The sequence below is a fragment of the Ruditapes philippinarum genome, unplaced genomic scaffold, assembly GCF_026571515.1.
Source record: "Ruditapes philippinarum isolate M1 unplaced genomic scaffold, ASM2657151v2 ctg853_1_1_1_1, whole genome shotgun sequence".
Taxonomy (NCBI): domain Eukaryota; kingdom Metazoa; phylum Mollusca; class Bivalvia; order Venerida; family Veneridae; genus Ruditapes; species Ruditapes philippinarum.
The window spans coordinates 340,446-351,232 of record NW_026863406.1 but is presented as its reverse complement, the minus strand read 5'-3'; the positions used below and the strand labels follow the sequence as shown (position 1 = coordinate 351,232).

At 33.1% G+C, this 10,787-nt stretch overlaps 2 protein-coding genes across 2 annotated transcripts; one reads left to right on the top strand and one right to left on the bottom strand.

Moving 5' to 3' along the window:
- Window positions 1–2,124: 2,124 nt before the first annotated feature.
- Window positions 2,125–5,994, bottom strand: LOC132722030 (uncharacterized). Its single transcript, XM_060706426.1, has 6 exons — window positions 5,866–5,994; window positions 4,936–4,986; window positions 4,447–4,625; window positions 3,345–3,463; window positions 2,788–2,942; window positions 2,125–2,421 (listed from the first exon to the last, which is right to left on the bottom strand). The coding sequence occupies exons 1-6, from the start codon at window positions 5,942–5,944 to the stop codon at window positions 2,219–2,221; spliced, it is 786 nt and encodes a 261-aa protein (XP_060562409.1). The 5' UTR covers window positions 5,945–5,994; the 3' UTR covers window positions 2,125–2,218.
- Window positions 5,995–7,242: 1,248 nt separating this feature from the next.
- LOC132722029 (uncharacterized) lies at window positions 7,243–10,532 on the top strand. Its single transcript, XM_060706424.1, has 6 exons — window positions 7,243–7,377; window positions 7,902–7,952; window positions 8,479–8,657; window positions 9,089–9,204; window positions 9,452–9,606; window positions 10,261–10,532. The coding sequence occupies exons 1-6, from the start codon at window positions 7,302–7,304 to the stop codon at window positions 10,461–10,463; spliced, it is 780 nt and encodes a 259-aa protein (XP_060562407.1). The 5' UTR covers window positions 7,243–7,301; the 3' UTR covers window positions 10,464–10,532.
- Window positions 10,533–10,787: the final 255 nt, after the last annotated feature.

Here is a 10,787-nt window from a genome sequence, read left to right as displayed (position 1 = left end):
TCTTTTAGGTTGAACACTACTATATATTGACAGCGCTAAATTATTTCCTTCGACAAAACCCATGTAACCAGTCAGATAATATATAAAATGCATATGTATACATGTAAATCATAAAATATCACAGATCATTTTGAAAAATTGCATTTGTCCCCGATTCCTTAAAAATGGGTTATTTGTAACTTTACAAAAAGACAGGAACGAAAGAAAATGTAACCCTTGCAATTATCGTGCAATAAGACATTATTCATAGTCAAGATAAAAGTGCATTATAAGTAAAGTATATGCAACAACACAGACACTTGGGGTTTGGAGCTCAAAACGCCTTTAAAATCCAAGTAAAATGCATATTTGTCAATCCCAGCACATGTACTGATCACATATATCAAAAAACTTAATATAAGCCGTTTTGAAAAAAAATCATATTTCAACATCTATAATAATAATAGATAAGTCTTATCATATCCATGATATACTGATTCATTACATATGTAAAGTTTCGCCTGAATACAGTGACTAGCTAGTATAAATGTTTGCATGATTGTCAAAATGATAACACGTTTATTTAGAAAGAGAAAAATGAATCTTGTAGTAAAATGCTGCTAATGAGATAAATCCATTAAGCTAAGGGACAAGCTGTTAAACTGAGCCTGTAATTTCATGAAAATAATATCACGATGCACATGCTTTTTACATAAAGTTTTAAAAAAAATATAACAACATATTTGTTTACCTGATTTTTACGAATCAAAATAAAACTAATTAACGCAACATGGCATTAACTGCTGGTAATAACAGCTCCTTCTATGCGACGCCGTTCACCGGCGTCGCCAATAAATTTGCGCGCGAATCCGCTCGGAAATATACCATGTGTTCCTTGGACGTGAGCAAGGCTTCCGTATGGTGGTTAATATACATATGTATATATATCTGAGGGTTGACACAACGTAATGTAGTTTTAACTTTATTTGAAACATGTATCGATACAATTAATACATTCAAAATTAGCATTCAAAATTCATTAAAGCAAAGTGGATGTGAAATTTATTGGAATATTATGAGACTCAGTTCCCCTGCTGTCGCTGATAAAATGATTCTTAATTATTATTTTCAATTCGTGGTCTAAAAGAAATATTTTACAATTACTCAAAACTTAGGCTGTATAGTTATAACGTTGATAAATGCACTGTAGTCATCTTTAATGAGCGGGATAGTGTGGGCTCCAACAATCTCGGTAATAGTGTTGTAACAAACTCCACACAATAATTTGATTGGCTTGGCTAAAGTCTGTGTAGCGAAGCAAAGTGTGGCCACTGTGTAGTAGTTTGGTGTTTTAAGTCAAATATCTTCTTATGAAGGTCTAAATGTGAAAACTGTTCAATTTTTGGCGAATAAAGACGCCGTTGATAGTGCTTGAAAAAAATTGAAAGGACATTCTTGAATATAATCAATAGTGGGACATCTCCACTTATAGAATTATTTACAATTCGACATTTATATCAAATACATTTACATGGCTGTCACTTATGGTCCCAATTATCTTCAACAGATATTATATGTCTTGAGCAGTCTCATCGTTTAAAATTGTAGCGTATTTTAGATAAACGGGTCGGTTTTGGGCTTAGAGCGTTTAATTAACATTTGTTTCATTTAGTAAAGACCCGGACTATTTTTTAAATATTTTTAACGTTATTCTTAAAGTAATTATTATTATTGTGTTGTTGTTGTTGAAATGTTTATCGGTATTTTACAAGATGTTTCTTCGCCGTCTTGGTATACTGTATATAAATCCAATTATTGTCAAGCTGGACGGATCTTTTTCACTGACATGCTTTCCTATTGTCGTTTTTTAACCAGTGTCCATAGTAAGTTTCTTTTTGTTACCAAAATTTACTTCGTTTCAATCAATGTGTAAAATAAAGAAATATATAACTTGTACGTAAAAGACTATAGCATTTTAAAATATTGTTAACAGAAATGGAGTCCTTTATTATGACTGTTGATATGTAAAGTCACGTGACATCTATCAAATGTCTCTAATATAACAATAAGGGCACTTTAAAAGTTTAGAAAATAGACTATAACTTAAGCTAAAGCAGTTTAAGAAGACAAAACATAACACCAATGTGAAATATGAAATCTTTTTATTCAAAGTTCAAAAAGGAAAATTGTTGAAGTTGTTTGCACTTGATAGTGGTTAATTGGTTTACATGTCCGAATATTAACCTCCAAAGTTCAAGGTCGCTAGCTGGGATGCGCACGTCTCCATGTACTGGTTCCAGACAAGACCGGATGGGCAGTTCTGTACGAAGGCGTTACCTTGGAGATCACACTGTATGAACTTTTTGGGGTCAGGATGAGAGAAGAAAAGAGACTTTGTGCTTACTGCTTGAGCAGTGCAGGGGTTCTTGGTCGACAAATAACCTGAAAAATATAAAAAGGTCGAGTCCATCTATAAACTGTAGCATGTAAATTTTGTGATTTTTTTCTGTTCTGTTTCTGCACATGTATTAGAATGAGATCGTTTTGATATGAAGTAAGTAGAAAATATATGGTCCTCTGGTTTCAAAAAACAAAGAAGACAGTCTATCAAGTTTGCGCTTGTTTACATACGAACAAAACAAAAAAACTCCTCGCCTTCTTTCCATTTGATATTTCTATACGTTGATATTTTAAAAAACAAGTCCCAGCAATGGTCAAATTCATTAATATTAATTTAACTAATCATTGTCACATTTTTAATGAGTTTTAATTTTAACAAAAATTAAAACAGTACAAATATTGATTTACCTGTAAGGGTACCTGTTCCAGCACCAAGTGTTCCAGGCTTGAGGACAAAGCCTGGTGCCGTCGGTAAAACGCACGATTGCCTGTTTTGATTCCAAATCATCTGCGAAGGGCACGTTAGCACGCGAGCGTTGCCATTTTGGTCACATTGGATAAACCTGAAAACCAACAAATTTAGAACAATAAATAGCAAAAAATGTTAGTTATTAGTCCGCATCAAATTTCGTTGGTAACACAGCTAGGGTACTTCACGAAGGTGAAATCGTGAATTCACAAGTTCAAATCCTAAATTCGTGAGGTTAAATTCGTGAATTCATGAAGTTAAAATCGTAAATTCACGAAACTGAAATCGTGAATTCGTGAAGTTGAAATGTTGAAATGGTGAATACATGAAGGTGAAATCGTAAATTCAAGAGGTTGAAATCGCGAATTTGTTATGTTGAAATGTTTAAATCTTGAATTCGCGAAGTTGACGATGAAATCGGGAATTCACGAAGTTGAAATGTCCCCACTGATCTTCCGTACAGACTGACGGATCTGACAGTTAGAACTAAATTTACCTTGTGTTGTCTGATTGTAGACCAAAGAAGATTTTTCCAGACTGGATGTTGCCTACAGTACACGGGTTGTTCACACCATAGCCACTAAGGTTGTTAACAAGTGGTTTACTAATCACGGCCTGTAAATAAGTGAGTGAAAATATATTTAAAATGAGATTAACTCTTTTATTAGACATCACAATTTCCGTCCATGGCCGAGTGGTTAAGGTCGTTGAATTCAAACCACTTGCCCCTAACCGCTGTGGGTTCGAATCCCGACAGGGACTTTGGATTCTTTCATGTGAGGAAGTTATCAAGCTAGCTTACTTCTACTCCGGTATCCGTTCGTACTTGAAATAATTTACGCAAGTGCACCTGAGGTCTTCCTCCAACAGTAAAGCTAGAACTTCGCCATATGACCAATACTGTGTCGGTGTGACGTAAAACCCAATCAAACAAACATTACCAGTGAATGTTTCTAAACTCTTATTCAAAGGAGATGTTGAAATGTTGAGTGCTCTTCACGCCGGTGCTGGGGTGGGGGCGGCTTCGAGTAGATTGCTCTATTAAACTGAGCCAGCAACATTTTCAGTTTTGTTATTTTTGGCATTTTGTCATTTTATTTCCAAGTTTATAATATTCGAGAGAAAGAACTACATATGACAACATGCATACTAGTATATAGCGCATCATGGGAATGTACGATTCGGCATAAGGGTGGTTTAATGGTTATTTCTTATCGCACATTGCCATTCGGTTTATACAGAATTTTATTTTAGTTCGATTGTGTAGGAAACTATAAGCTTATAAACACACTTTCGAATCCGTTCCTGGAACCAACCAGTACTGAGCAATGAGTGTAAAGTTTCTTGCTCAAGGAAACAACGACTTGCCCCTGACGGGGTTTGAACCCATGCGGCTAGCGATCATTAGATTAATTACCAGTTCCACGCGTTAACCATTCGGCCATAACGCCACATTTGAGCTTTGTGTATGAATCCAAACTGCGTTAACAAAATCAACAACTACTGGAATCAATTATTCTTTAGATTTCACTCATGTATATTTTAAAAGAGTAAAATGAAACGTTTTAAAGAATATTTTAACAAACACCAAAACATACCGTTGGATTGACGCACGTGGCTGTGGATTGTTCATAGACCTCTCCTGTTGGACACTGAACTACAAACAGTCTGTTGAAGTTGCCACACTGGAGAAACTTGGAGGGGTCAGAGGGATGTACAAAGTTGAGCTTGTTAAGGGGATTGTTCAAACATGGATTATTTTGTACTTGCCATTGGCCTGTAAATATGGTTAAAAACAAATATCATAACTTCTTATTAATAAATCATGCATTCACACTTTTTTAATACGACTCGTACCAAAACGAATGTTCATATTCAACTAAACTTTATTTCAGCAATTAAATATGTCTGAGGTTCCGGACTGCGTGTATCATAATTAAGAAGAAGAAAAAGGTTTAAGAAAATATTAACAAGGTTCTGCCTTAATGATATATTTGAATAACACAAAATTCTGTAAAGTTTTTCTGAAAACTTCGGGTGCTTTATGTTATAGATCAATTATTTAATAAAATCAGAAATTGACTTACAGTTTTGTAGCCTTGATCCTGGAAGGATTACTGACCTGTCTGCTTTTTCTGCTGTTATAATAAAAGTTGACAGCTATACTATTTACACTGTTCTACATGCAACGGTTACATTCGGCTTTTCCGGAAATATTGTAAAAACAAAACTTTTTTTCCAATAATGAATTACCGATGAACATTGCTTTTATTATAATTATTCTTTCATATCATTATTGTAGTACATTGCTTCTTACAAAGGTATAACCATATATATATCCTTAATTCCAGTAATATTACATAATTCACATTGTGGCAGATGGCTGTTTTTCTTTTGAATTTTCTTCTTAAAATCATTCTGGAAACATTTAAATAATAATTATCAACTTCATAAAGTTTGAGGTTAAAACTTTGTGAATTTTCTTTTGTTTCTGTTTGTTTTTCCTTGTCTAATTTATGATTAAAAATATTGGTGTTAGATGTATTTTAAGTCTATGTTTTTAATTTTTACAGAAAAATGAGTAGAATAAAATGTAGCTTTGAAACAAACTGATTATTAGATGTTTAGAATGGAATACAGATACTAGTAATGATGCCCAAATGACAGATTTGCTAAGTCTAGAACGAGAATAATGTTTAAACAAAATTTACTGATTCCAGTTTCACTGCTTTTGATTATATTCCATTTTATTCCATGACTTCAGTCGTTTCTCAAAACGTTAATAACATTAAAACGTTGTTGTGTTGTTTGTTGTGCTATCCTTAGGAAATCATTATTTTTTTTCAAACCAGTCGAACTTGGAATTAAGGTCCATACAGCGAAAAAGAATTAAAAATTACTTCTGAAACATTGCCAAGATTTTGATAATATCTTTGAATGAAAAAAAATGTAATGAAAATAGTATTTTATTAGAAAACTGTATAATGTAAGAGTAAAGTTTTTATAAACAACAGTACCATTATCTTGTTCGTCTGCGGCGACGTTCGCAAACGCATAAACTGCTCCGAGGAAAACGATCTGTAAAATAGCGTTCATTGTGTACAGCGTCTTGATGATGGCGATGACAGCAGAAGAAACAATGCTATATTCCCCCAAACTGGGCTATTTATAATGAACCAAGCAACACAACCGGGTCGCAGCCCTTCCGTTGAAAGGAAAATGCAAATTTGGGCGAATTTTATTTTTACGTCTATTGACAGTCGGATAGGTTAGATAATATATGTTTTTTCCACTAAGTTTGTATAAACTTTGCGGTAATCTAGCAATATTTGCCAAATATTTGCTTAAACAATGTACAGTTTTGGTTAAATCTAAGTAATGATCTAAAACATCGTGCCCTTTGATCCTTATCTAGTGTATAGATGCATACTTAAAATACATTTTCTGACGGTGTGACGAATTATAAAGGAAATATTTTATTATATTACAATTCCCATAAAATCTATACAACATGTCATTTCGCATCTATAACACATTGCCCTATGTTATTCTTTTTTATTATATTTCATCAATATTTATAAATAAACTCAAGTGAAAATTTTATATAAGATAGTATTGTATAACATGTATTTTTTCGATAGATTTGAGATATAAGTATTAGCAGATAATTTCTTATTTGCTTTTTTCTGTACTTTTTTTTATTATACAGCATTTGTTTATTTAGTCAATGTTGTATATTTTCGACACATAGTATCAAAAAATAGTCAGTGCAATATAAAAAGGAAAAAGTACTGTTAGGGTGCATTGGACAGTATTGGTGTAAATTAAATTATTTTCATCGTAATTGTGAAAAAATAGCCAAAAATAATCGGATTTAAAACAAATTATTCGTGAATAATACTGTCTAGGTAAAATAACAAAAAAAAAATATAGAAAACGAGAAAAAATATATTAAAAGTATCCTAAATAAAAAATACCAAGCCGAAAGTGAATTTATTGTTTAAATGAACAACAGAATAAGGGAATCGAAGACTGATAATTAAAAATAAAAAACAACATTCAAATCATAAAGCACATGTAGTCTAATGCAGAGAAATACTTATTAACAGAGCGCAATATTTTCCTCTGCACTTTTTTGCAGTAGGGTATGACACGTAGTACAAATTAATTATTGAAGTTGCGGAACTACGCGGAACAAAGTTGTCCATCGTAAAGAAATGTTTGCCAAAGCTCGTTAAGTACCCGAAAAAACAACACATGATTAATCTTTAAATGTTTTTGCACATCATGCTATTATCTTAAGACAGATAGATGTAAATTGCTTGATGCAGTTTCCTTCTAACGGAAGGGTAGCGACCCGATTGAAGTGCTTGGTGCATTATAAATACCCGTATATCACCGTTTGTACTGCACAAGTGTTTCTGCTATCTTCAGTGTCAAGTCGTGGTAAACAATGAACGCGTTTTTACAGTTCGTCTTTCTCGGAGCAGTGTGCCTGTTCGCTAAGATTAGCGCAGTGGAAGAAGAAGGTTCGTGTTTTAAGATATTTTTTTATTTTTTCATTCATTCATTTATTTATTTATTTTTAAAATTACATTTTATGATTTTTTAAATTTTTAAGTGTCAATTAATCATTTAAAGTAACGATAGATATTTTTAAAAGAATATATTCTATATATATCATATTCTTTTGAGAACGAAAACCACACTTAATATCTATATGATGAAGTTTTATTTCATTGTTCCGTCAAATGAAGATTTATTAAGCAAAGGCCAAAATCTTATATTTAATAGTGAAGTAACGAATTAGAAGAAAAAGTTTAAGTAAACTATGATTAAAATACATGTGTGTTAGTAAACGTTGTATGAGGATAGATAGAAACCGTCTTTGCATATTATTCCACACTAACATTTAATCGGACACGAACGATAACTCTGCGTAGTGACTATAAGATATGTAATTGGAAGGGTGAGCGAAAAATACTTTCAAGGGACTTTCCTTAGAATATGATCTTCTTCATTTATCACGTAAATTTGTTATTTTACATTACAGGTGATAAATCTGATAGATCAGTGATCCTTCCTGGGTCAAGGATTCAAAACTGTAAGACATTTTTATGGTTCTAGTTTAGTTGTTCAAGATATGTCATATCAAAACCTCATCAAACATTTTGTGATAAATCTAAATCAAATACATTTTAAGTCAGGCATAATAGATCTAATATAAAACATGTTAAGTTTTTCTCAAATATCGAGACAATTTCACTTAAATAAAGTCAAATGGCTTTTCTAAACAAAATAGCAACAGTTAATTGTAAACTTGGTGTCCTTCACCGAGGATTTGCAGGCACTGTTGGTCAAACTTTACTAAGATAGCAAAATCTGTACTAAATGCACACGAACTTGAGTTGGTCATGTCACCCGCTTTTTGGGGACGAAAACAATTGAGAAGCCAGCTTTACAAAGGCAATATGGGGACATACGGTAGATAAAACGTGACTCATTATAAGTCCGTGTGCATTTTTCATTTTAAGTTTGTATGTAATGTTCCATGATATGATTTGATATATTGTATGAATGGTCGCCGGTGTTCTCAAATAGTTAAATTATAACACCCGATTCTATTACAGGTCAATGGCAAGTACAAACCAATCCATGTTTGAACAATGCCCTTAACAAGCTCAACTTTGTACATCCATCTGACCCCTCCAAGTTTCTCCAGTGTGGCACCTTTAACAGACTGTTCGTAATCCAGTGTCCAACAGGGGAGGTCTATGACCAGGCTACTAGCACGTGTGTCAATCCAACAGTAAGACCAAAAGTTATATTTATACTTTTAGTCTAGATATTGATGCCGTTGTCCTTAAATATAATCAATGTTTAATGTTTATTGTCATGGCCCATCAATATAACCTGAAATAAGGTAATGTAATAGCTTTGTTCATCCATTCGTACGTGCCACCATTTAGATCAAATCGTAACAAAATTTAGCTTGAATGCATAATGTCACAATGTTGCACATCAAATGCCACAAAAAGTCATCTTGCGTTATCGGGTTATGACCATTTATTACCGTAAATAAGAATTTCTTAAGAAATGCATTGCATGTATATTAAAGGCACATTATGCCTCAGAAATAAGTTTTTATTTTTTTAAAAAGATCAAAGGTAATTGAAATGTGTGTATGTATGAGGACACGATGTTTTTCAAATGCCATAAAAGACCATTATTTATATACAGGCTGTAATCAGTCAACCATTAAACAACCTGAGCGGCTATGGTGTGAGCAACCCATGCACTGTAGGCAACATCCAGTCTGGCAGAATCTTCTTTGGTCTACAAGCAGACAACGCAAAGTAAGTTGTTGTTTTTTGTTGTTTTTTTTGTTGTTGTTTTTTTTTTACATTTTATGTTATATTCATTATAATCACTCCTTTCCGTGACCAGTATATCATAAGAAAGACAATGTAACCCCCAGATATGTAATTTTACTTTTTCTCCAGCGAGTTTTGAAACGTACTTATAACTACCATTTCTTGGAAACAAGTCTTAATCATTTAACTAACATTTGTTTACCCTGATTCTAAATTTATCGCTTTTCAGGTTTATCCAATGTGATCAAAATGGTAACGCTCGCGTGCTCACGTGCCCTTCGCAGATGATTTGGAATCAAAACAGACAGTCGTGTGTTTTCCCGACGACTCCCGGCTTTGTCCTCAAGCCTGGAACACTTGGTGCTGGAACTGGTACCCTTACAGGTAAATCAATATTTGTAATGTTTTTATTTTTGTTAAATTTAAATTAACCCCAGTTTATTATCACTAGAGCAAAAACTCAATGAGGTAAACTTATAAATGTGTCAATCCTTTTTTTCAAGACTCTTGATAAATATAATGGTAATGAAAATCCACACACAGTTTCTTATAATTATGTGTTTTCTTCAATTTTTATGATAATTTAAACTATATAAAAGAAACACGATGACTGCTCTTTATATGGCAAATAGTGATATACATTACTAAGTTTTTTTTTTCTTCGATTGTTCTTTTCTGACATTTGTTTGTTTGCTTTGTTTTTCGTTTGTTAATGTTTTTTATATTGCGAAAATGATGCGAAAATGGTACAATTTGCTGCAACAAAAGTAATCGGGTTGGTTTGTTTTAAAGATCAGGACTATTTTAAAATGATCTTGTTATTGTAGTGACTAGCCATTAACTTAAGATGTGATAAAAAACAATTACAACAATTGTTTCACCGTCTGTTGACAAATAATATATAATATCTTTATTTAAGGAAGATAAAACATGAAGATTCCCCATTACATCGTTAAACATAAATAACATATCTAACTTCTAAGAGTCGCCTTCTAAAGTTTATGTATTTAAGTTTATATATTTAACTAAATATTTCAGGATATTTGTCGACCAAGAACCCCTGCACTGCTCAGGCAATAAGCACAAAGTCTCTTTTCTTCTCTCATCCTGACCCCACAAAGTTCATACAGTGTGATCTCCAAGGTAACGCCTTTGTACAGAACTGCCCATCCGGTCTTGTCTGGAACCAGTACCTGGAGACGTGCGCATCCCAGCTAGCGACCTTGAATTTCGGAGGTTAATTTTCCGACAAAAACACCATGTGACCTTAATAAATAGCCTGTACCGAATCTGAATAAATTTTAGCATTGAATTTTACTTATTTGTTTTGCTTTTATTTCGACTTTCATTATAAGTATTTATCATGCCCTACCGAGCTTCGATTATATTTTTAAGCAAGAGCGATTGATAAATCAAAGTACATGTAGTTGATCAGTGGCCTAGTGGTACTGACCCCTATTGATACGTGTTTTATTCCTTTCCGGGCCACCCTAAAGGTCATAATACTCGTAATCATGATATACTGGTCACTCCTTTGCTTTACGCTCGGCATTAATAATTCTACG

Excerpts from the sequence above, each read along its gene's own strand:
- LOC132722030 (XM_060706426.1), bottom strand. The coding sequence starts at position 5,944 with ATGAACGCTATTTTACAGATCGTTTTCCTCGGAGCAGTTTATGCGTTT. Across the intron at positions 4,987-5,865 it reads CGCAGACGAACAAGATAATG|CAGAAAAAGCAGACAGGTCA; the intron begins GTACTGTTGTTT and ends TTATTATAACAG. Across the intron at positions 2,422-2,787 it reads TGGAACAGGTACCCTTACAG|GTTATTTGTCGACCAAGAAC; the intron begins GTAAATCAATAT and ends TATATTTTTCAG.
- LOC132722029 (XM_060706424.1), top strand. The coding sequence starts at position 7,302 with ATGAACGCGTTTTTACAGTTCGTCTTTCTCGGAGCAGTGTGCCTGTTC. Across the intron at positions 7,378-7,901 it reads TAGCGCAGTGGAAGAAGAAG|GTGATAAATCTGATAGATCA; the intron begins GTTCGTGTTTTA and ends TTTACATTACAG. Across the intron at positions 7,953-8,478 it reads TGGGTCAAGGATTCAAAACT|GTCAATGGCAAGTACAAACC; the intron begins GTAAGACATTTT and ends ATTCTATTACAG.